The following is a 27,024-nucleotide window of genomic DNA, read 5'->3' on the forward strand; positions in this document are numbered from 1 at the left end:
CTCCATCACGATCGGCCAGTCCTGACCGCACAACCTTGCAACCATGTCGACGACAGTGAAGGTCGATGGGCATGAGACATCATGCCTTCTAGACTCTGGGAGCACTGAGAGCTTCATCCACCCCCTGATGGAACTCCCCCTTCCTCACTGCCCCAGGGCCCTCAAATGATGGCAGGGGTTCTTCTTGTACTACGCCCAGTGGGTCCCTAACTATTCGGACAAGGCCCGCCCACTCATTCACTCTACCGTTTTCCCACTGACGGCCGAGGCTCACCAGGCCTTCAACCGTATCAAGGCAGACATCGCCAAGGCCGCGATGCACGCGGTTGACCAGGCGCTCCCCTTCCAAGTCGAGAGCGATGCATCAGGTGTCGCTCTGGCTGCCACCCTCAACCAGGCAGGCAGGCCCATTGCATTCTTTTCACGCACCCTCCATGCCTCCGAAATTCGGCACTCCTCCGTTGAGAAGGAGGCCCAAGCCATAGTAGAAGCTGTGCGGCATTGGAGGCATTACCTGGCCGGCAGGAGATTCACTCTCCTCACTGACCAACGATCGGTTGTCTTCATGTTCAACAACACACAGAGGGGCAAGATCAAAAATGATAAGATTAAGGTGGAGGATCAAGCTCTCCACCTACAATTACGAGATTTTGTATCACCCCGGTAAGCCCGAGGTACATGTGCCAGCGCACAAGTGGACCGACTCCGGACCCTGCACGATGATCTCTGTCACCCAGGGGTCACCTGTTTTTTTCACTTCATAAAGGCCCGCAATCTGCCCTCCTCCATCGAGGATGTCAGGACTATCACCAGGGACTGCTAGGTCTGCGCAGAGTGTAAACTGCACTTCTACCGGCCAGACTGAGTGCACCTGGTGAAGGCCTCCCGCCCCCTTTGAACGTCCCATGAACGTCTCTTTGCCTTCCCCAGGAAGTCCACCTCCAGGGTTTCGCTCCCAATGTGGCTGGGAGCTCCAGGACCTGTTCTCCTCCGCAAGAACGTGAGGCTCCACAAGGCGGACCCATTGGTTGAGAGGGTACAGCTACTTCACGCGAACCCGCAGTTTGCCATGCATACCCCGACGGCCGCCAAGACACAGTCTCCCTCAGGGACCTGGCGCCAGCTGGGTCCCACACCCCCCCCCCCCCCCCCCCCCGCCCTGGCACCACCCTCCCCCCAGCGCACCCCACCACAGCCCCAGTTCGATCCGTCCTCCCCTTGGTCCCACCTGTGGATGAAGATGAGGTCGAAACACTCTCAGAGTCACCGATGACAGAACCGACGCCTGCATTGCCACCGGGACTGCGGCGCTTGCAACGACGGATCAAGGCGCCCGATCGTCTGAATTTGTAAACTTTTCCTAAAATGTTAAACACCCGCATGTAAATAGCCTTCCACCACCCCAGCTGGACTCTTTTTTAACAGGGGGATGAATGTGGTAGTCACCACTGTTGTATTGTATATAACGCATATGAGGTGTATTATGGTACTACAGGTGCGGGGGTAGAGCTCTGCCTGCTGGCTCCACCCAGTAGGCGGAGTATAAATGTATGGGCTCTCTGAGCTGCAGCCATTTTGGCAGCAGCTGCGGGAGGCTACATATCTCTGCGTAATAAAGCCTCGATTACACTCTACTCTTGTCTTGTCGTAATTGATAGTGCATCACTGATAAAGAACGATGACATTAATCCAGCACTGCTAAGTTATCGTTCATTCTTAATAAAGTCTTTACCATCTGCGCTCCCCTTCAGCGTTACCATTAGCCTTCAAGTATCACAGTGAGCTAGTCGTATGTTCAAACCTGGAAGATTCAGTGAACTCCCTGAAGTATTTGTTAACGAACTGTGCACAGTTGTTCAAAATGATGAGGTCCGGAAATATGTGGTATGGATTTTTTGCTCTTTGTGCCTGTGCACGCTCAATGGATCTGGATGCATGTGTGAAAAGTGTTTCCAGCTGCGGTTGGTCCAGAGCGCAATTTCACACTGTCTGGCTAATTAATGACCATCCAGCATGAAACATACTCCGCGAAAGGCTGAGTGTTTCTGGGTGGGGGGTGGCAGAAAGAAGGGGGGGGGGGGGTTCGCTGAGAAAACAGAGGGTGTGGATTGACATTACTGCTGTGCTCCCTCAGGGGGACAGCTGCTGCGGAGCTAATCCAGGAAGCTGTTGATTGATTAAAAATAAATATCGATGTCAAAGCTATGACATAATAATAATGATCTTTATTACTGTCACAAGGCTTACATTAACACTGCAATGAAGTTAAGTATCTGGACAACACAATCACACACAGACCTCAGCCCCAGGCTCATTAGTTAACATTATTTGACCCTTGACCTTTCATCCCACCCAGGATCGAGGTTGCAGCTTAAACATAAAGGCCGTGTGGTAAACCACTGTATTGTATTGTACTGTTGTATTGTTGCATGCCTGGGCTTGTCCCTGCTGGCTCCGAACCACTGTAGTATATATCTGTATTGTGGTAAACTGCCACTGTATTATATGTAATGTGGTAAACCACTGCCTGATGGCTCCGACTACCCTCGGGCTTGGTATAAAGGTGGCTGGTCTACGCCTCTGCCCAGTTTGGGATCATAGGCCAGGAGGCTTTCTGTTTAGTTTATTAAAGCCTCAGTTACCTTCACTACTCTTGTGTCTTGTGTTCATTGATGGCACATTAGGCCGCCATGTGTTAGGATATTGGACCAGGAAAGGATACTTCATCCAAGGATGACTCTGATAAAACGGTATCTTTTATGTTCAAACAAACTTAATGCCCAATGCCTCCTTCTAGTTGGTCAATTACTTTGTTAAACACATCATTAACCACATTAACATCAAACCATTAGCATTACAGTGAACAAGTAAATAGTTTGTAAATAAAAAGAAAAACTATAACTCACTATCTACACCGGTCACTATATATATTCCAACAAAGCAATCGAATACAAAGGCAGCACGGTGGTGCAGTGGGTTAGCCCTGCTGCCTTACAGTTCCGAGGTCCCAGGTTCGATCCCGGCTCTGGGTCACTGTCCGTGTGGAGTTTGCACATTCTCCTCGTGTTTGTGTGGGTTTCGCTACTACAACCCAAAGATGTGCCGGCTAGGTAGATTGGCCACAACAATAAAATTGCCCCATAATTGGAAAAAATGAATTGGGTTTTCTAAATTAAAAAAAAGCAATCCAATACAGTTCAAAATCCACTCATAAATGAAGTTTTCAATCAGGGTTCCTTGCTGTTCTCTGTACACAGTTTTGGAGACAGACACCTTCAGGAGCAACTTGAAAATCCATATCACACTCAAATTCTATAGCCAAATGTCAAAAACACAGATAGACCTGGCTCCTCCCATTAATTACATCACCTGTATCCAACTAAGATGTTCCATGACCTGCTTAGCGAGGACTAAACACCACTTGCTCATAAATTATCTAAACCCCACGAACCTCCAAAACATAAACAATATTTCATTAGCCATCTTCTCTGTAAGCAAATAAATGGTCAATATCAATTATTACCTCACCTTTGCGACTCTTAATCACAGGCTTAGCAAAAATACTGCCTGTATGTATTTTAAATTAGGGCTTTTAACAAATACAAAATATAATATATAACACTTTCCTACATATACCTCCCGCTTAAAAAAATGAACCAACAAAATTAAATGATGGCTTCCTTTTCCAAAGCCTTTTCAACTTTTCTAGAAACTTCAATGGACAATGGTCTGTATAAACAATTATTAGCATATGATGAATTATTAGCATATCAATGTCAAAATGTTGCCATGCCAATACCAAACCCAATGGACCTGATTCAAGGGAAAAATTTCAGTGTGATATCGGGCACATTTGGCGGGGTATTTCACGATGGCTAGAATTTTGAGATGGAGACCAATATTCAACGGCACTTAGCTGCTTTTTTGGGCTTGTGAACTTTCTCCCTGGTCAAGGCCAAACGTTGAAATTTTTCCGACTGGGGAACTGAACTTGCCAGCAAGACTGGCTCCTCAGATATCGGGGCACCATTTTAAAAGGCTACCCCGATCTCTATGTGAGATTGAGGATCCCCCATACACCCTCTTTCAGAACTCAAGCCTTTCAGGAACTCCCTTCTTCCCTACCAACCTTTCTGCAGCCCCTTCATAACACCCTCACCCCCATTTTCATTGGCATGGGCCCCTCAGGCTGCAAACTTGGGCACCTGAGCACTGCCAGCCTGGCACTCTGGCAGTGCCCCAGACAATATCAACCAGACACCCTGACAGTACCAGGTTGGCACTTCCAGGGTATCTGGTTGGCACTGCCAGGGTGTCTGGTTGGCACTGCCAGTGTGCCAGGTTGGCACTACTAGGATGCCTAGGTGTCATGAGGAGTGCTAGGGTACTTCCCTGCCCTGTTCTTGACCACCTGGAAGGTTCTTTTGGCCTCTGCCATTTCCATTAATCAGCACCAGTTGAGTCCTGGGTGCCAGGCAAATGTGGCATTGGAATATTTAAATAAATCTAATGGTTCAATTAAATGTCTTTATCTGGACCACACCCAACGAGGGCATGATCCAGATCACACTGCTGCCACACGGTGCTGAGGAACCGGGTTTGATCTCGGCCCTGGGTCACTGTAGTGTGGAGTTTGCACATTCTCCTCCTGTCTGCACCCCCACAGCCTAAAGATGTGCAGGGTCGGTGGATTGACCATGCCAAATTACCCCTTAAATGAAAAAAAAAGAATTGGGCACTTTAAATTTAGTTTTAAAAAGATCGCGTGGGGCGAAGCAACTCGGGTGACTCACGGACAGCCCGTCGTGAAGCCCGATTTCATAGAAGCACTGCATTCAAAGAATTTACAGTGCAGAAGGAGGCCATTCAGCCCATCGAGTCTGCACCGGCTCTTTGAAAGAGCACCCTACCCAAGGTAAACAACTCCACCCTATCCCCTTAACCCCATAACCCAGTAACCCCACCCAACACTAAGGGCAATTTTGGACTCTTAGGGCAATTTATCATGGCCAATCCACCTAACCTGCACATCTTTGGACTGTGGGAGGAAACCGGAGCACCCGGAGGAAACCCACGCACACACGGGGAGGATGTGCAGACTCCGCACAGACAGTGACCCAGATTCCAGTGCCGGAATCGAACCTGGGACCCTGGAGCTGTAAAGCGATTGTGCTATCCACAATGCTACCGTGCTGCCCGCTCTCCTGGGATTCACATGTCATTCCCAGCTCTGTGCCGGGAGCCAATGCCATTTTAAAATCATGCCCAATGCCTCCTTCTAGTTGGTCAATTACTTTGTTTGATGAATATTTAGTTAAGGTCTTTCTAGACCTTCATCACCTTCATGTAACAGTACAGCACCAACGTTCACATCACTCCCATCAATGGCCACTTTATTTTACATTTCATAGTTTGGTGTTACCAAACCTGGTCCGGTGGTTAACACAGTTTTCAGATTGCCAAGTGCCTCCTGACATTCTGATGTCCAATGAAAGTGCCGTTTTAAAAAAAAAATTTAGTCACTGGACCAACCACTCATGCCCAGAAATCTCAGAACTTCTATTCTCGATTATGGTATTGGGAACTCCCAGTAGTTTCTGTTTTCAAGTTCTGTGGGACCATCTGATCATGTCCAATATTATAGCCGAAGAATATAACTTGGGCTTTTGCAAATTCTGTTTTAGTCAAGTCTACCACCAAGACAATCTCTTGTAGTCGATCAAACACTTCCTTTAAATGTTCCAAATGCTCCTTCCACATTTTGCTGAGCATCACCAAATCATCTCTGTACACTGCACAATTCTTTCGCCCAGAAATGACCTTGTTGGTCAGTCTTTGGAATATTGCTGGTGCATTCTTCATTCCAAGTGACATAACTTCAAACTAATGTGGACCATTTAGTATCACAAAAGCAGGGACTTTGTTCGCCTTGCCAGTAAAGACACTTTTTTTTTTAGAGAAATACAGCACAGAACAGGCCCTTCGGCCCACGATGTTGCGCCAAACTTTTGTCTTAGGTTAATCATAGAATTTTGGACAATTTTTTATAGCCAATCCACCCAACCTGCACATCTTTGGACTGTGGGAGGAAACCGGAGTACCCGGAGGAAACCCACGCAGTCACGGGGAGGATGTGCAGACTCCACACAGACAGTGACCCAAGTCGAAATCGAACTTGGGACCCTGGAGCTGTGAAGCAATTGTGCTATCCACAATGCTACCGTGCTGCCCTTAAGAAGTTAACCTACACTCCATTATTCTACCCTATCCAAGTACCTATCCAATAGCCACTTGAAGGTCCCTAACTTTTCCGACTCAACTACTACACAGGCAGTGCATTCCATGCCCCACTACTCTCTGGGTAAAGAACCTACCTCTGACATCCCCTCTATATCTTCCACCATTTATCTTAAATTTATGTCCCCTTGTAATGGTGTGTTCCACCCGGGGAAAAAGTCTCTGACTGTCTATCTATTCCCCTGATCATCTTATAAACCTCTATCAAGTCGCCCCTCATCCTTCTCCGTTCTAATGAGAAAAGGCCTAGCTCCCTCAACCTTTCCTCGTATGACCTACTCTCCATTCCAGGCAACATCCTGGTAAATCTCCTTTGCACCTTTTCCAAAGCTTCCACATCCTTCCTAAAATGAGGTGACCAGAACTGCACACAGTACTCCAAATGTGGCCTGACCAAGGTTTTGTACAGCTGCATCATCACCTCACGGCTCTTAAATTCAATCCCTCTGCTAATGAACGCTAGCGCACCATAGGCCTTCTTCACAGCTCTATCCACTTGAGTGGCAACTTTCAAAGAATTATGAACATAGACCCCAAGATCTCTCTGCTCCTCCACATTGCCAAGAACCCTACCATTAACCCTGTATTCCGCATTCAGATTTGTCCTTCCAAAATGGACAACCTCACACTTGTCAGGGTTAAACTCCATCTGCCACTTCTCAGCCCAGCTCTGCATTCTATCTATGTCTCTTTGAAGCCGACAACAGCCCTCCTCACTATCCACAACTCCACCAATCTTCGTATCATCTGCAAATTTACTGACCCACCCTTCAACTCCCTCATCCAAGTCGTTAATGAAAATCACAAACAGCAGAGGACCCAGAGCTGATCCCTGCGGTACCTCACTGATAACTGGGCTCCAGGCTGAATATTTGCCATCCACCACCACTCTCTGTCTTCTAACGGTTAGCCAGTTTGTTATCCAACTGGCCAAATTTCCCACTATCCCATGCCTCCTTACTTTCTGCATAAGCTTACCATGGGGAACCTTATCAAATGCCTTACTAAAATCCATGTACACTACATCCACTGCTTTACCTTCATCCACATGCTTGGTCACCTCCTCAAAGAATTCAATAAGACTTGTAAGGCAAGACCTACCCCTCACAAATCCGTGCTGACTATCCCTAATCAAGCAATGCCTTTCCAGATGCTCAGAAATCCTATCCCTCAGTACCCTTTCCATTACTTTGCCTACCACCCGAAGTAAGACTAACTGGCCTGTAATTCCCAGGGTTATCCCTATTCCCTTTTTTGAACAGGGGCACGACATTCGCCACTCTCCAATCCTCTGGTACCACCCCTGTTGACAGCGAGGACGAAAAGATCATTGCCAACGGCTCTGCAATTTCATTTCTTGCTTCCCATAGAATCCTTGGATATATCCCATCAGGCCCGGGGGACTTGTCTATCCTCAAGTTTTTCAAAACGCGCAACACATCTTCCTTCCTGACAAGTATCTCCTCAAGCTTATCAGTCTGCTTCACGCTGTCCTCTCCAACAATATGGCCCCTCTCGTTTGTAAATACTGAAGAAAAATACTTGTTCAAGACCTCACCTATCTCTTCAGACTCAATACACAATCTCCCGCTACTGTCCTTAATCGGACCTACCCTCGCTCTAGTCATTCTCATATTTCTCACATATGTGTAAAAGGCCTTGGGGTTTTCCTTGATCCTACCCGCCAAAGATTTTTCATGCCCTCTCTTAGCTCTCCTAATCCCTTTCTTCAGTTCCCTCCTGGCTATCTTGTATCCCTCCAGCGCCCTGTCTGAACCTTGTTTCTTCAGCCTTACATAAGTCTCCTTCTTCCTCTTAACAAGACATTCAACCTCTCTTGTCAACCATGGTTCCCTCACTCGACCCTCTCTTCCCTGCCTGACAGGGACATACATATCAAAGACACGCAGTACCTGTTCCTTGAACAAGTTCCACATTTCACTTGTGTCCTTCCCTGACAGCCTATGTTCCCAACTTCTGCACTTCAATTCTTGTCTGACAGCATTGTATTTACCCTCCCCCAATTATAAACCTTGCCCTGTTGCTCGCACCTATCCCTCTCCATTACTAAAGTGAAAGTCACAGAATTGTGGTCACTACCTCCAAAATGCTCCCCCACTAACAAATCTTTCACTTGCCACTATCCTTTTAATTAACCAAGATTGGTAACAAATTTGCTTTTCCCACCTTTTCAATACAGTCTTCCAACGAGTAATAGGAGACAAATCTGACTCCACTACTACATTGATTTCCCTATGGTGCACACATCTGTTTTTTGTACCATCATAATAGGTGAGCTCCAATCACTGCAGCTCACTTCAATGGTATCATTCTCAAGCATGCCTTCAATCTCCTTTAGTACAAGTTCCAATTTTAGTGGATTCAGTCTATCTGGATGTTGCTTAATTGGTATAGAATTTCCCGCATCTACATCATGTCTAATTACCTTTGACCATCCTAGTTTGTTCCCACATATAGCTCTATGTGGCTGTAATAACTCTTTCAGGTCACTCTGATTTTCCTCCAGAATGTAACTACGTAATTTATTCAAATTTCTTATTACGTCCTTATTGTCCAACCTAATTTGAGGAATGTCAAATTCAGAATCATCTGGATTTATCTCTTCTCTCTGAGTTATAATGACTAACATATCTTCCTTCTTGCCTTACCTACCTTCTGAGCATATTACCATGACACATATTGTGAGTTTTCCTGCTATCTGGCATTCTTATCAAATAATTTGCCTCACTCAATCTCCTTTTGATTGGATAAGGCCCACTAAATCTTGCTTTTAATGGTTCATCTACCATTGGTAACAATACTAATACTTTCTCCCCACTCACAAAATTACAAATTTTGGATTTTTTTATCCACCTCCTTTTCATTACATGCCTGTGACACTTTTAAATGCTTTTAGCCACCTCGTCAGCCCTATTTAATCATCCCTAATGTTGACACGTAGTCCAACAAGGTAATCTCAGAATGCTAACTCGCCAATTTCTCCTTCATCAATTTAAGTGGTCCTCTGACCTCATGACCAAAAATCAATTTGAATGTACTGAATTTAGTTAATTCATTCGGTGCACCCCTAAGTGCAAATAGTACAAATTGACTTTTTTTTTTAGCCCATCCTATGGATAATCCTGAGTAAAGACCCTCAACATGGTCTTTAAAGTTTTGTACCACCTTTCTAACCCTCCTTGTGATTCTGGATAATATGCAGTTGATTTAAATTGCTTTACTCCAAAGCTATCCATATCTTCCGGGCAGCAGGGTAGCATGGTGGTTAGCATAAATGCTTCACAGCTCCAGGGTCCAGGTTCGATTCCCGGCCTGGGTCACTGTTCTGTGTGGAGTCTGCACGTCCTCCCCCTGTGTGCGTGGGTTTTCCTCCGGGTGCTCCGGTTTCCTCCCACAGTCCAAAGATGTGCGGGTTAGGTGGATTGGCCATGCTAAATTGCCTGTAGTGTCCTAATAAAAGTAAGGTTAAGGGGGGGGGGTTGTTGGGTTACAGGTATAGGGTGGATACGTGGTTTGAGTAGGGTGATCATGGGTGAACATTGAGGGCCGAAGGGGCTGTACTGTTCTATGTTCCCTGAATATCTGTGACAAGAAATTGGACACTTGATCTGATTGAATTTCTTTTGGTTACCTGTATCTGGTAAAAAAAAATAATTGTAAAATTTTGCAATGGAATGATCTCTGGAAATCGAGTAGGCACATCCATTATAGTCAACAAATACTGATTCCCACTTTTCAACTTAGGAAGGGGGCCCACATAATCAATTAGTACCCTAGTAAAATCCTCAAATGCTGGAATGGATATTCAGGGTGCTGATTTGATTACTGATTGAGGGTTTCCTATTACCTGACATGTGTGACATGTACAGAAAAATACAATTGTATCCTTATGCAGCCAATAAAATGTTTTTATTTTTTAGCTTGAGTTTTTCTTACTCCTAAATGACCCCCTCCTAGAACCTCCTTCCGCCAAACTTTCCTCAATATCTGCATTTAACGCCAAAATGTTACGTTGATAATCGCTTTGCAGTTCAAATTCTCTCTTTTTTTGTTGCTTCTGCCATTGTCACTCTCTCTGTTTCCTTTTCTTCTCCCATTGCTGCTCTCTCTATATCTTTTCCTTTGGTGATGAATGTAGGAATTTCCTGTGCAGTAATGGTTAAAGCCCTGGGTTAGTGTGTGTAGGTTTCTACTGCAATAAGAATTATTAAAAACCCAAGTTTAATGATCAAGCAGATACTATAGCCACAGAAGGGGTATTTAAAGCATTGGAAAATTATTATCATTCATTCTAACCATGTATAGTGTTTACCTAAATAGAGCTAATGGAATTTTGTTTATAGAAAGCAGCTTCCCTGGAGTTAAAGTAATTGAGGAGTTGTGATTTGCCAGTTAGTGGGTTGGAATGATGTACTTAATGGAAGCAACCAGGGTCTGAAGCAATTAGGTGTTGAGTTTCAGTTTTGATTTTGCTGTGAATGGAACAGCAACTTTTTGTTAAATGCCATGTTAAACAGTAATTTTTTGACACAGGCAAGAATCCACAGGCTGTTTCCTGATGAATCTATCTCTCACCTAAAGCAGTTTCTCTAAGACATTTCGATACAGCAACTATTCCTGTGTTTGCTCACTGTATTTAAAAGTGAATTTTGAGCTGAGATGAGTTTTGCTTCATTGGAGATAAAAAAGATAGCTGTTAGGAGCTAAAGTGTTTAATTTTATTGTTAAGCATTGTTTAACTGGTAATTGGAAGCTATTTCTTATATGATGTTAAAGTCAGTTTAATACTGTGATAATAAAATGTTTGTTTTAATATACCGTATCCCTATTTGTGCGTGGAGTCACAGTCTTAAAAATTAAATAAACTATTGTGGTTTGAGTCAGTATCCGAGCAAATGTTGGGTCCTAGACTGGGACCATAGTACTTTTAATTCCAATTCAAGTTTTTTCATTTCTTTATCATGTTCCAACTGTTTCATTTATAGTTGAATCTTAGCTAATTCCAATTATTCAGGCTGTGTTTTGGGCAAATTTAAATGCTGAGCTATCACTTGAATTGTAGGATCACTGCAGTGCAGAAGGAGGCCATTTGGCCCATTGAGTTTGCACTCACATTCTGATGGAGCACACTGCCCCAGCCCACTCCCCTGCCCTATCCCCATACCCCCACATAACCTGCACATCTTTGGACACCAACAGGCAATTTTAGCGTGGCCGGTCTACCTGACCTGCACATCTTTGGACTGTGGGAGGAACCTGGGGCACTAGGAGGAAACCCACGCAGACACAGGGAGAACGTGCAAACTCCAGACAGTCACTCAAGGCCGGAATTGAACCCAGGTCACTGGTGCTGTGAGGCAGCAGTGCTAACCACCCTGCCACCAGCCACCCTCTCCACTTTCGTCACCCCTTCAGGTAAAGTCAACTGCAGCATGTCTGTCAAATCCAAAAACTTTATTTTAACCGCACTTTGCAAACCACCCAGAGTGACCTCTTCAACACCTAGGAAACTCTTACCACTGAAATATCCTTTTTACAAGTCACTCCCTATTTAAACTGACAAGAGTATCATCACCTGAAACAAAACACCAGCCCCCTAACACTCGCTGTCTTTAAATTCAATAATCTCACGCCACTCTAGGAATTATATTATATAATACTAGATAATCCCCCAATTTTTGTTAGGATATTGGACCAGACCCCAATTTTTATTGGGATACTAAATGAGAACCTCCCAAAAATTTGCAATTTGTAAAACTGTGGGGAAAGGATACTTCACCCCAGGAGTGATGACTCGACCTATCGGCATCTCTTATGTTAAAACAAACTTCAATTTAAACACAGAATGAATCACATGAAAATAAAAGAAATAGCTTTACAATGAACAGTTAAATAGTTCTTAAATAAAATAGAAAACTTTAACTCACTATCTACGCATGACACTATATATGTTCCAACAATTCAACTCAGTATAGTTCAAAATCCACTCATAAACAAAGTTAGCAATCAGGGTTACTTGCTGTTCTCTGTGCAGACTTTTTGAGAGCGCTTTCAGGAACAACTTGAAAATCCTCTGTCTTGTCAGATTCAAATCCTATAATCAAACTGCCAAAACAAGAGACAGACCTGGCTCCTCTCATTAATTAAGTAATCGATACCCCACAAAGATGTCCCATGCACTGCTTATCTAGGACTAAACACCATCCCTCATTAATTATCTACACTCCAGTGAACTTCCAAAAATAGCCTTGATATGGAGATGCTGGTGTTGGACTGGGGTGGGCACAGTTAAAAGTCTTACAACACCAGGTTAAAGTCCAACAGGTTTGTTTCAAACACTAGCTTTCGGAGCACAGCTCCTTCAGCAGGTGAGTGAAAAAATAGGAACAACATTCCATTAGCCATCACTTTGTAAACAAGTAAATATTAAAATCAATGGTTACCACACCTTTATGACTCTTTAGTCATAGTTTAATCAGACATACCCCTGTACGTATTTTGAAGTACAAAAATATAAAATCTAATAAACACTTTCCTTCATTCACCACACTTGCCATTTGGCCACCCTGCCAACCATAAAGGCAGACAGGCAATGGAAAATCCTGGCCATCCTGGTGTTTAATTAAATTTAATTGGCTTCTTGATTATCAGCAGGCACGCTTCTGATTCATGTGCCTGATGACAGAAATATCACACGTAGGTACGTGAGGCTGGAGTATGCACCTGATGTCTTCCCTCAAAGTTTTACACATTTTGGGTCCGGGCACATGCCTGAACTTTATACCTACAATTTTGGCCTATGTGTGGCAAAAATGTCTTTCAATGATGCAGATAAACCAGGCTTGTCTAACCTGTGACCGATGGGATAATTGTGGCCCTCTATATGGCTCCAATCGCCACTGTTCAAAATGTCCATAAGACAGGTAATTGAAATGGAAGATTCTGCAAGGACTTGCTCCTCCAATTACAGGACACTCGCTCTGAATCACCCCAATCTCTGACCCCTTCAACCTCATCTTCTGTCACCGCAGAGGAAGCAGCTGACCCATCCCTGGAAAGCCAAAGTAAAGGGGGAACACAAGACCTCAGCTCTCCAGAGGACAGCTGCCAAAGTCATTAAAGGCAACAGGCAGACAACCTCACAGGCTGCCCCTAGCCCTTCCACAGATCTCAGGGCAGCACCTAGAAGAAGTAGTGTCCATTATCTAAACTTAAGATGTAATTTCTCCGACAGAAATGTAAAGAATGCTGGCTGGTGTCAGGGTTGCATTGTGAGGCAGTTGGAATTGTAGGTTCCTGTACGTTTTATTTGTCCACGGTTAAGGTAGCACTGCAACTGAAGTGACGTGGCACACTTGTACTGGCTATTAGCACATCAACCATCACTTGCACAGGTACCATGGGTATAATATGCACGTCATCGTTATGAGAGACATTAGCTTCATTTATGACTGCTCCAGTATGCTCTTGCTGTTGGACATTCCCTCAACATTTCACCTGATCTGTGAGAGATGTAGACAGCAATCAGATCCCTGCCAATGAGGTTTGTTGCTCAGTGTTCGAAACCTGTCTTGATCAGATTTCCTCAGCACACAGTAGCTGCTTAAGGTGATCTCTTGTACACTAGAATCAAGAACTCTAGAACCACCTGAGCAGTCATGGGTGATACTCTGACTGTGTTTACTCCCTGTGTTGGTGACGGTTCCACTTCAGATGCTCTGGGGTTGTCACATGCTCTTGGTAGACAAGCTCAGACATTAATGCCTACACAGATGAGGCTGGTGGTCTCCTTTCTATTTATACCAAGCTTTGTAAAATATCATGAGCAGGTTTGAATGACTCCTGTAGTTAATTTGCCCTTTCAGATGAAGGTTCATTGTATTCAGAATCCATAGACACAAAGGACCCGAGATGGCTCTCGTGCAACAAGACTTTTATTATTCACACAAATGCTTGCTCCTGCACATGTGGACACGACGATTCATCCAGTGGTATCTACTCACCATCTGTACCTTCTCAGCTATATGTAACTGTGTCGGTGCATGCTAAATTTTGAGAAATTATGTAGAGTGTTATGAGTTGCTGCCTTGCTTATTGGCACAGCGGTGCTGGCCGTCTGCTCTCACTGAATTACAAAAGAGAAGAAATACATGTCGAAATGCTAACTCCCAACCGCACTTACATTGCAATATACTGCAGTGAAAGTACTGTGCGATGTATTTGTGGTGAAGCCTAGAATTTCCTCAAAATACTTTATGTCACAGTTGCATGATGTAGAAAAAAAAATCACCATCCTGTGGCCTAGAGGAGAGGGTGACAGATGGATTTTCTGGATCCCATTGGTTGCATTCCCATTGATGTTGTCATTGAAGTGCAGCCTTTAAAAATACAGAAATTCCTCCTCACCTCTGTCTTAAATGAATGATCCCTTAGTCTGACAACAGTGCTCGGCTTCACTTAAATCGCAGAAATTTCCACTTAAGTGCTTTAAACTCTTCTGTGACAGAAACCTCACTACTTATGACAGTCGCTCTGTTTGTTCAACTCAACTGCCCATCGTGTATCAGAATGAAACTCCAGGAAAGTTGCAGCTGCTATACTACTGGCTCTCACTATACCAATGCAAATAAGACCAGTAGGAATCAGCAGCTAGCCCCACACCAATGTGGTTGCCTCATAACTACTTGATTAAGTGTCCATAGGAGTGGACAATAAAGGCAATAAATACTGACTTTGCTAGTAATGTCCCCAAATGGTGAATGGCTTTTTAAAAAACTGCCGCCTTGTTAGGAGCAACGTAACAATGAATATACTGAAGCTTCATTCATTAGTAACAGGACATGCACAGTTCTCAAGCAGCACTGGAAGAGTAGGAATTGGTGAACTTGGGAACTCTTCTAACCAATCGCATTTATGAAAATACTTAGGGCTCCTTAAAGTCGTAGTCAAATAATAGTCAGAATAACAGCAAATAGAGAATAGAAAATGGTAATCTTTCTATGAAAACAATGATACTTTGCTACAAATATCCAGATCTCTTCATAAGTAAGTATACTTACTTTCTTCACAGAGGTTCAGCTTTGAGAGATTCCTTCCATCAAATTCAAGTGACTCTTCGCACATTGACCCATTCTCTTGAAACTCATTTGAGATGAGAGGCAGATCTTTGGTCTCATTTATTCTGAGTACTGAAGACTCACCTAACAAATGCATAGTTCAATTATGAGATGTAGGAATAAAGATTTTGCTTCAAATACTAACCAGTAATTTTTTTGCTGTTTTAATTTAATAAGAAATCATTTTAATAAGTCAGATTCTGTTCATGCTACCATGATGTTTTCTTAGAGAATAGTTCCATCCTTTGCATGTGCAACATATCACGTCTCACAACATTAATGCAGAGGAGCATCCTCAAGCATTTTTAGATGTGTGCTTCAAATAAGTGGAAACATTGACCTGATATTGGACAAAGAAGTTAATTTTAAAGAATCAGCGAACACGTTACCCACAGGCTTACAGTGAGAATCCATCTAAGTGGCCGAAGGCACAGCCACCAATTGTGAGGCAAAGGGAGAAATGAGATTGGGAATGAGACAGGGATTGGTCACAAGGCCAGAGTCAGACGAATAGAGGTTTTGAGGGAAGTTAGGTTCATCAGATTTCAATAGGTTAGAGATATAAAGAGGGTCAAAGCCAAGAAGAGATTTAAGCACAAGGATGAGAATTTTAAATTTAACATATCAAGCGATTGATGGTCAGGGCAGATCAACAAGGATAGATGGATTGAGTGAGTGGAGCTTGATGAGGGATATGATAATGGCAGTAAGGGCAGCACGGAGGTGCAGTAGTTAGCACTGCTGCTCATGGCACAGAGGTCCCAGGTTTGATTCCCGGGTCTGAGTCGTGTGGAGTTTGCCCATTCTCCCCGTGTTTGCGTGAGTTTCGCAACCACAACCCAAAGGTGTGCGGGGTAGGTGGATTGGCCACGCTAAATTGTCTCTTATTTGGGAAAAATGAATTGGGTACTCTAAATTTATTTTGAAAAAAGAGCTGTGCATTATATAGTTTTACAGAGGTTCAGAGCCCACCCAAGTGATTGGAAAATTCAACTCTGGAGTTTTAGACAATAAGATCATAAGACATAGGAGCAGAATTAGGCCACTCGGCCCATCGAGTCTGCTCCGCTATTCAATCATGGCTGATATTTTCTCATCCCCATTCTCCTGCTTTCTCCCCATAACCCCTGATCCCCTTATTAATCAAGAACCTATCTATCTCTGTCTTAAAGTCACAAAGTGATTTGGCCTCCACAGCCTTCTGCGGCAAAGAGTTCCACAGATTCACCACCCTCTGGTTGAAGAAATTTCTCCTCATCTCTGTTTTAAAGGATCATCCCTTTAGTCTGAGATAGTATCCTCTGGTTCTAGTTTTTCCTACAAGTGGGAACATCCTCTCCACGTCCACTCTATTCAGGCCTTGCAGTATCCTGTAAGTTTCAGTAAGATCACCCCTCATCCTTCTAAACTCCAAAGAGTACAGACCCAGAGTCCTCAGCCGTTCCTGATACGACAAGTTCTTCATTCCAAGAGGATGACTTAAGAGTTCAACTGCAGATTGCATGAAGTAGGGCCAGACAAGGAAAATGGTGTGGAGTTACTAGTAAGTCAATTTTGTGATAGTGAGTGGTTGGGTCCAGCCAACATGCAGTTCCGCACTAAGAACTGTGGCTGGCTTTATGTACCTCAGGCTAGCTGGAATTCATTCTGACCTCTGACAACTTTGTTCTGCCTATTCAGATGAGCAGCCATTCACGTTTTACTGGCTCCACATTACAAGCATGTGAACCAATACCAAGCCTGCCTTTTTCAGAATTAATTGAGCATTGCAATTCCCACGCCCGTTTTCCAGACTATCAATCTTTGCAACCATGATGTTTCGATATGTTTGCCAAACATATAAAAAGCTTTTTCTGTTTATTTAAAAATCAGGATTGCAACACATATAACTTATTTGCTGGCGAGAGCTTTGTTTTGCACTTTTTCATGGACCATTCTTTAGCTGCAAAACTGTCCCAATACACCAACAAATTGAGTTGCACATGAATTGAGCCCGGGCCTTACCACACTGCACAGCTGGAATAGAATGTATCTCATTCGTTGGAAACACCATAGCTAAGGGCACCATGGTGGCGCAGTGGTTAGCACTGCTGCCCCACGGTCTCGAGGACCCGGGTTCGATACCGGCCCCAGATCACTGTCCGTTTAGAATTTGCACATTCTCCCCGTGTATGCATGGATCTCACCCCCACATCCCAATGATGTGCACGGTCGGTGGATTGACCACACTAAATTGCCCCTTAATTTGGAAAAAAAGAATTGGGTATTCTAAATTTATAGTCATTGTTGCTAACAAATTGGAACTCTGCAGAGGAACAGTAAAATAAATAAGGAAAATAAGTGCTTAAGTGTGCTAGAGCATATGAATTTTTGAGCAAGTAATATTTGCAATATTTTAAACATAGGTTTATGTGATGGTGTCACAGTTTACCATTATTCATTATTTATTTTGAAGCTGTTATGTAAGTGGTATAACAATGGGAAATGTGTGAAAGTAACTCCCTGCATAACAGCACTGTGGGTGTACCCATGCCAAATGGTCCACAGCGATTCATGCAGCTCAACACCACTTTCTCAAGGGCAATTAGGGTTGGGCAACAAAAACTAGGCAAAGCAGCAAACACCCACATCCCATGAAAGGATAAATAAAACAGGCCCACATGAATGCCATGAACAAACAATGCAGAAGAGTATGGACTCTTGCTCAGGCATATAGCCCTTATCTAAATCCTGCCTTGGGTTCTCTAATATCCTGGTGATCATACAGTTACTGGAGCTATGATAAAGAGGATTTCCCTTTTATTTGTGGAAATGTGTGTGTAGATTAGGAGGATTGGTCACACTAAATTGCCCCTTAATTAGAACAAATTAATTGGGTACTCCAAATTCTTTTTTAAATTGTGAAAAGCTAATTAGCTCTTGGAGGTCTAATAATAATAATCTTTATCAGTGTCACAAGTAGGCTTACATTAACACTGCAATGAAGATACTATGAAAATCGCCTAGTCGCCACACTCCGGCGCCAGTTCGGGTACACAGAGGGAGAATTCAGAATGTCCAATTCACCTAACAAGCACATCTTTCAGGACTTATGGGAGGAAACCGGAGCATCTGGAGGAAACCCCACGCAGACACGGGGAGAACGTACAGACTCCGCACAGACAGTGACCCAAGCCGGGAATCGAATCCGGGTCCCTGGCGCTGCGAAGCAACAGTGATAACTACTGTGCGTCTACGGATTTGAGTGCATTATTTTTGACAATCAAATGTTTTCTTGCCAGTTTTGATGGCAAAGATGTTTTCAGTTTCCCAAGCAACACATTGAGTGGATAGCATATGCGTTCCCTAAAGGTTTAAAGGTTTTGTGTGCTTAAGGGCGGGATTATGATTGGATTTTGGACACTGGCTCAGAAATACCACTTCTTCTTGGCTGTTAAAGCCACTACCACTTCCCTCCCCCACTCAAAAAATAATTCCCAAATGGAAGAGCCTCCACGGTCATCAGGATATTCCCAACTTAATAAATTTATTTAAAGCTTTATGTATCTGATGAGACCATCAATTCACGCGACACGTGGTTAGAAGCGAACAGTGGTTTTAATTGTCTTACAACGAGATGAACTCCAGATGAACTGGCAGGCAGGCTCACAACAGCAACCTTTATACTTCCGGTTAGGGGGAGGAACCATGGGCGGAGCCAAGGGTGGAGCCCAGTACAAGCTCCTCATCTCCCCCAATGGGTAGATCCATGCAACTACACATGATCTAGTACAAGGTACAGGCTCAACACATGTTGTACAATACAGTGTGGATTATTAGTGTTTATAATTCACCACATTCACCCTCTGTGAAAAAATCAAGTCCGGCGGGGGTGATGGCTTACAAATTGAGTCTGTCCGGTGGTCGAGTTGTCCGTTTTGATCGGCGGAGCACCGGGGTTGCAGCCGCTTCTGGTGGCTGGATGATCACGGTTGGTTGGGGTACGATGGCGGACTCCGGGGGTGATTCTGTTCGAGCTTCGTACCCGTCTGGTTTGACTGGGGACTGGGGGCGCTGGAAGCTTGTGGGCGCGGATGTGTGGAACATGTGTAGCGACCCGGTAGGTGCGGGGGCGTGGGGCGCGACGAGTTGAGTGGGGTGTAGTGTGAGGGGCACCTCGGCAGTGGTAGTGGTGGGATTCGATCCTGCCGGTGCTAGGTCCCAGAGGGATACAGTGTCCTCACGGCTGTCAGGGTACTCTATGAAGGCATATTGGGGGTTTGAGTGTAGTAGAAGCACTTTCTCTACGTGTGGGTCAGTTTTGTGTGCCCTGATGTGCTTCCGGAGGAGTACCGGGCCCGGTGTCTTCAACCATACTGGGAGTGAAGCCCCCGTGGTAGTGCCCTGGAAAAAACAAAGAGCCGCTCGTGAGGGGTCTGGTTGGTGGCGGTACATAGGAGGGACCTAATAGCGTAGAGCGCGTCGGGGAGGACTTCCTGCCAATGGGAAACCGGGAGATTCCTGGACCGGAGGGTCAGTAGGACGGTCTTCCAGACCGTCGCATTCTCCCTCTCCACCTGCCCGTTCCCCTGGGGTTGTAGCTGGTAGTCCTGCTCGAGGCATACCTTGTCGAGCAGGTACTGACGCAGCTCGTCGCTCATGAAGGACGAACCCTGGTTGCTGTGTACATAGCTGGGGAAACCAAACAGGGTGAAGATACCATGCAGGGACCTACTGACTGTGTGGGAGGTCATATCGGGGCACTGGATAGCAAAAGGGAAGCGAGAGAACCCATCGATGACATTCAAGAAGTACACATTCCGAGTAATCGAGGGAAATGGCCCTTTGAAATCGATAGCGAGGCGTTCAAAGGGCTGGGAAGCCTTTACCAGGTGAGCCTTGTCTGGTCTATAGAAGAGCGGTTTGCACTCCGCACAGATCGGGCAATCCCTGGTGATGGCTTTTACCTCCTCAGTAGAGAAAGGCAGATTTCGGGCTTTGACGTAGTGGGCGAGCCGGGTGACCCCCGGGTGGCAGAGGTCATTGTGGCTGGCTTTCAGGCAGTCGCTCTGCGTGCTGGTGCACGTGCCGCGGGACAGGGCATCTGGGGGCTCGTTGAGCATCCCCGGTCGATACATGATATCATATTTGTAGGTCTTTGGTCGGTGATGAAAGTGAACCTTCTACCTGCGAGGTAGTGCCTCCAGTGACGTACAGTCTCCACAATGGCTTGTGCTTCCTTTTCGACCGAGGAGTGTGGAAGTTCTGAAGCGGAGAGGGTTCGGGAGAAAAAGGCGACTGGTCTCCCTGCCTGATTCAATGTGGCTGCAAGAGCTACCTCTGAGGCATCGCTCTCAACCTGAAAAGGGACGGATTCATCCATCGGCCGCATGGCCGCTTTGGCGATGTCCTCCTTACATAGAATTTACAGTGCAGAAGGAGGCCATTCGCCCATCGAGCCTGCACCAGCTCTTGGAAAGAGCACCCTACCCAAGGTCAACACCTCCACCCTATCCCCAGAACCACAGTAACCCCACCCAACACTAAGGGCAATTTGGACACTAAGGGGAATTTATCATGGCCAATCCACTAACCCGCACATCTTTGGACTGTGGGAGGAAACCGGAGCACCCGGAGGAAAACCCACGCACACACGGGGAGGATGAACTCCTTGATGCAGTTGAAGGCCTGGTGAGCCTCAGGGCATAGTATGAAAAGAATCCCAGGCACCGTTTGAGGGCCCTGGGACAATGAGGGAGAGGGAGTTCTAAGAGGGGGTGCATACGGTCCGGGACTCCGTTTTCCATGACATAGCCGAGGATGGCTAGCCTGGTCGTGCGGAAAAAGCATTTCTCCATGTTGTGAGTGAGGTTAAGTTTCTGGGCCGTCTGGAGAAATCGATGGAGGTTGGCATCGTGGTCCTGCTGGTCATAGCCGCAGATGGTGACGTTATCCAAGTACGGAAACGTGGCCCACAGCCCGTACTGGTCCACCATTCGATCCATTGCTCGTTGGAACACCGAGACCCCGTTCGTGACGCCAAAGGGAACCCGGAGGAAATGGAAGAGGCGGCCATCGGCCTCGAACGCCATGTAGTGGCGGTCCTCCGGGCGGATTGGGAGCTGGTGGTATGCAGACTTCAGATCCATCGTAGAGAAAATACGATACTGGGCGATCTGATTCACTATGTCTGCAATCCTGGGGAGGGGGTACGCATCGAAGCGTAAACCGATTAATGGTCTGACTATAGTCCACGACCATGCAGAATTTTTCCCCGGTCTTGACGACCACCACCTGAGCTCTCCAGGGGCTGTTACTGGCCTCTATGATCTCCTCACGTAGGAGCCTCCGGACCTCGGTTCTGATAAACACCCTATCCTGCAGGCTGTACCGCCTGCTGCGAGTGGCTACGGGTTTACAGTCCGGAGTGAGATTGGCAAAGAGTGGAGGGGGGGAGATTCGCAGCGTGGCTAGGCTGCAGATGGTGAGTGGGGGTAGGGGTCCGCCGAAGCTGAGGGTGAGACTTTTGAGGTTACACTGAAAGTCGAGTCCCAGTAAGAGTGGGGCGCAGAGTTCGGGCAGGACGTATAGTTGAAAATTAGAGTAGCTAGTGCCTTGGATCGTTAGAGTCGCGACGGTGCGCCCTTGGAGGTGAACAGAGTGGGATCCCAAAGCGAGGGAGATAGTTTGCCGTGCAGGAAAAACAGGGAGCGAACAGCGTCTTACCAGATCTGGGTGTACGAAGCTCTCGGTGCTCCCGGAGTCGAAGAGGCATGATGTACTGTACCCGTTGATTTTAACGGTCATCATGGAGTTGCAGAGGTGTTTCGGACGTGACTGGTCCAACGTGACCGCGCTGAGTTGTGGGTAGTCGGCGGCTCGATCAGCTGTGTTGGAGTGGCCCCGTGATGAATGCCCGCTGAGGTCGCAGTCTTCGATCTGGGTTGCTGAGTTTGGAGAGGATGGAGTTCAGGATGGCCGCCCCCGTGGATCGCATGTGGTGGGCGGCGAGGAAGATGGCGTCCAAGATGGTGGCCCCATGAGTCGCACGTGGCCGGGCGCGTGGTGGTTTGCCAAGATGGCGGCCCCCATGGGTCGCACGTGGTGGGTGTCGGAGTACAGGCCGCGGCGTTACATAGAACATAGAACATAGAACAGTACAGCACAGAACAGGCCCTTCGGCCCTCGATGTTGTGCCGAGCAATGATCACCCTACTTAAACCCACGTAACCCGTATACCCATAACCCAACAATCCCCCCATTAACCTTACACTACGGGCAATTTATCACGGCCAATCCACCTAACCCGCACATCTTTGGACTGTGGGAGGAAACCGGAGCACCCGGAGGAAACCCACGCACACACAGGGAGGACGTGCAGACTCCACACAGACAGTGACCCAGCCGGGAATCGAACCTGGGACCCTGGAGCTGTGAAGCATTGATGTTACGGGGCCTATGGGCCTGCGAATTCAGGGAGCGAGTGTTCTGGGCTGTGGGAGGGTTTGAGGCTGGAGCTTTCTTCGCCAGACATACTCCGTCATAGTGTCCTTTGTGACCGCAGCTGCTGCAGGGCGCGTTGCGGGCCGGGCAGTGCTGCCGCGGGTGCTGGGGCTGGCCACAAAAGTGGCAAGCTGGAGGAGCATAGTGGCTGGGTGGCCGCGCGGCGCAGGCCTGGGGTAGTCGCTGGTCGGGGGCCCATGACGGGGTCGAGGAGTCCGCGGGGAATGAGATGAGGCTGCGGAACAAGACCTCCATAGTAGTGGCGAGTTCTACAGTGTCTTTTAAGTTTTGGGCCCCCTTCTCAAGCAACCGCTGGCGCACGTAATTGGATCTGAGGCTGCAACAAATACATCGCGGACAGCGAATTCCCTATGTTCTGCAGCATTTACAGCTTGGTAATTACAGTCCCGGGATAAGGTTTTTAAGTCTCTTAGGAATTCTAGCGATTTTGTGGGGCGCTGGCGGCGAGTAGTAAAAACGTGGCGCGCGTAGACCTCATTGACGGGCCTCATGTACATTCTGTCGAGTAGGGCCAGGGCCTCTGTATATGAGCTGGTACAATTAAGTTGAGTAGATATACGATGGCTCACCATTGCGTGCAGTAGGCTGCGTTTCTGCTCCTCCGTAGTTTCTGTAGTGCTTGCTTCAACCAGGTAGGCCTTAAAACATCGGAGCCAGTGTGAAAAGATTTATTTCGCCTCTGCATCCTGTGGGTCGAGTTCCAGTCGATCAGGTTTGAGGGCTGATTCCATGGTCATTCCTTACTGTTTCTTAAGACGATTAAATTGATGAGACCATCAATTCACGCGACACGTTGTTAGAAGCGAACAGTGGTTTTAATCGTCTTACAACAGAGCCTGCCTGTGATGAGATGAACTCTAGATGAACTGGCAGGCAGGCTCACAACAGCAACCTTTATACTTCCAGTTAGGGGGAGGAGCCATGAGCAGAGCCATGGGCGGAGCCAAGGGTGGAGCCCAGTACAAGCTCCTCAACTCCCCCTATGGGTAGAGCCGTGCAACTACACATGATCTAGTACAAGGTACAGGCTCAACACATGTTGTGCAATACAGTGTGGATTATTAGTGTTTATAATTCACCACAGTATCATGAAGTTCAAAGAATTAAATAAATCTGTGCATCAATTATGCTTGAACAAAAGAATACTTTCTCTTGACCAATATTCTATTACAATATTCTCTTACATTCGATAACTTTTTACGACCAGTGACATGAGGGAAAACATTTATACACAACAAATGAGTAGGATCTGGAATGTACAGGCTGAGAGTGCGGCGGAGGCAGAATCAATCCTGGCTTTCAAAGGGAACTGGATAATTATCTGAAGGGGAAAGAATTGTTGGGTTACAGGGAAAATGCTGAAGAGTGGGACAAGGCGAGTTGTTTTTGTAGAGTTAGCATGGTCACGACAGCCCAAATGGCCTCTATTGCTGTAAGGTAACCATTCCATGATATTATAGGCTAGTGCTTAGAATAATGCTCCCCTGTTGGTATGTAGCCACCTGCAATAACTTGCAATTGTATAGCTATCGGGTAGTTGAAAACATTCCTAGGTGCTTCACAGCAACATTATCAGTCAAGATTTGAGACCAAGAGTCAAAGTTAAAATGCGATAATACATATGACCAAAAGAAGGGGAAAAGAGGTAGGTATTCAGGAGTAACTTAAAGGAAGGGAGTTAAAGAGATGGAGAGTTTTCGGGAACAGGAAATATATGGCCGAAACAGTAGAAGCCATAGCCAGCACGAGTTGTGTGATGGAAATCAGAGATTATGCAAGGTGCTAGAACTGGATGAATGTGGAATTCATGTAGGGTGTGAAGAAGTTAGAGATAGAGAGTGGCAGTCCTGCTTTTCTTACACCACGGGCGCGATTCTCCCAAAACGGGAGAAATCGTAAGGCTGGCGTCAAACCCGGGCGGGGTTTGACGCCAGCGCGCCCCTTCCCGACCGGGAACCGATTCTGGTCCCCGGTCGGGGCTAGCAGCCCGACGCCGCAAGCTCCGGCATCACGGGCTTAACGAATTTCGTTAAGCCCGCTTGCCGGAGTTAGTGCCGGCTGACGCGTCATATGACGTCAGCCGCGCATGCGCGGATTGGAAGACTCCAACCCGCGCATGCGCGGATGACGTCATCGCGTATTTGCGCGAAATCCGCGCATGCGCGGGCCGGGATGCCCCTCAGCCGCCCCGCGAATGGATACTGCGGGGCGGTGGAAGGACAAATAGTGCGCGGGCATCGGGCCCGCTGCCCGTGATCGGTGCCCACCGATCGCGGGCCCATGGCACCCTTGGCACGGCCATGGTACTGCCGTGCCAATCGGTGCCATGGTTATAAAAAGCGAGTTGTTCCCGCCGTTGTTACGAACGGCCAGACCAGGTCTGTTTGCCGTTCGGAAAAACAGCGTAAAGGGCTGGGACTTCGGCCCATCGAACAGCTGTGAATCGCTGCCGGCCGTAAAAGAACGGCGGCAGCGATTCGTGTCGGGAGTTGGGCGGGGGGGGGGGGGGGGGAGAATAGCGGGAGGGCGGGAAAATGTCGGGAAGGCCCTCCCGCTATTCTCCGACCCGTCGTGGGGGGCGGAGAATCGCGCCCCATATTCCTGGACCAGGGAATCATCTTATTTTGCCAGATTTTTATGTCCCTAATGTTGCTCATTATAACCTCTTTTAGGCATATACAATCACCACATTGGTCATTTAACCATCTGCTGCTTCTGCCCAATCACAAACCTCTTCCTTTTTTCTCGATGCAGCCCCCTTTGTACCTGATAATCTGTCATATCTTCCAATTGTAATGATCCGTGGTTGGCCGCAAACATTAAACTTACGTAATTGTTGCCAGCATTTCATGTTTTATATTTTGCAAGTGTATTTTTCTAGCTCAGGAGAAAATACAGCTACTGTCAACCAACTGACATCAAAAAGCAGGATCACACCTTAAACATTCCTGGTTGGGGGGGGTTGGGGGGTAAGAATTCCTCTGGCCACGTGTCGCTGTGCCATTTTAAACATGTTTGTGAAGATTTTCCAAGCTTAATATTTGTAGTGAACGTGCAACTATTCCCTTTTCAAACATGTTCCTTATTTTGGCACTTCTAGCAGAGAAAACTTCACAGACATTTTTAAAATGTTGCTGTACAATAACATCCAAAGGAATTCTTACCTCTGGTTCAAATGGCTCATTGCCACCTCATGTGGTGCATTACCCACTAGAGTGATTCCAAGGTTCTATGCTTCCAGCAGGGAGCCACATTCACAGTAACTGCAAGCTGCAATGCAGCAGCCTAAACCCCAAAGCTTGATCCCTACGAGTGTGATTTCCCTGTTGGGAAGCACAAGATTATGGAAGAATCTCATTGGAGAAACCGGTATTTTAATTGCTATAAGTGTGCAAAAATTTTATTGTACTTTATAATTATATTATTGAATCTTTTGAACAGTTAGAAGCTATTTTTCATGTCCTGTGTATACATACTTTTAGAGCGATAACTAAAGTTTAAACACTGATTTTGTTTCTCATGAAATTTATAAAAAGGCACAACAAATGATTTCTGGTAAAGTTAAAATGACTTACCTTTGTGTTAAAGGATCTTTTGTGATTTCTCCTTGTAGTTATAGTTAAAGAAATGTTGCGTCATTGAAACTGAAGTACAGTATATGTTTAAATCATTAGGATGATTCACATTCTTTAAACTTTGAACATTTTTGTCTTTCTTTAAAGTGACACATGAACATGGTCTATCATTAAACACAGTACACGATCCTACAACAACATTGTATCAATGTTGTCACTAGAATGGTCCTGTTCTTAATCCAAAAAACTTTTTCCGGAAAGGAAATTGTGAAATAATGGGAGGTGGAAAAGGTTTAAGGGAGGAGACGGAATCTGCATCAGGCCTGTGTTCCAAGAGTTCTGTAACTCAAGAAGTTGTTATTACTGCAAATGTTAAAACGTCCGTTATTTTGATGGGGAAGTGTATTGGTGCTCCCTGCTGATGCTGTTTGTCATTGATGTTTTGTAATCATTTTAAATGTCAATTAAAATACTGTTTAATTCAGGTATCTTCATAATAAAACACTGCTGCA

At 45.9% G+C, this 27,024-nt stretch overlaps 1 protein-coding gene across 1 annotated transcript in view; it reads right to left on the reverse strand.

The window, feature by feature from the left end:
- The window catches only part of scara5 (scavenger receptor class A, member 5 (putative)), a 160,591-nt gene extending 133,839 nt beyond the window's left edge, over nt 1-26,752 (reverse strand). Inside the window, exons 1-2 of the mRNA XM_038799611.1 lie at nt 26,513-26,752; nt 15,378-15,518 (exon numbers count right to left, since the gene is read on the reverse strand). Coding sequence (XP_038655539.1) covers nt 15,378-15,441 — 64 coding nt within the window. The 5' untranslated portion in view covers nt 15,442-15,518; nt 26,513-26,752. The remainder of the gene's footprint in view (nt 1-15,377; nt 15,519-26,512) is intronic.
- Between the last annotated feature and the right edge of the window lie 272 nt (nt 26,753-27,024).

The sequence above is a fragment of the Scyliorhinus canicula genome, chromosome 6 (assembly GCF_902713615.1).
Source record: "Scyliorhinus canicula chromosome 6, sScyCan1.1, whole genome shotgun sequence".
Classification (NCBI taxonomy): domain Eukaryota; kingdom Metazoa; phylum Chordata; class Chondrichthyes; order Carcharhiniformes; family Scyliorhinidae; genus Scyliorhinus; species Scyliorhinus canicula.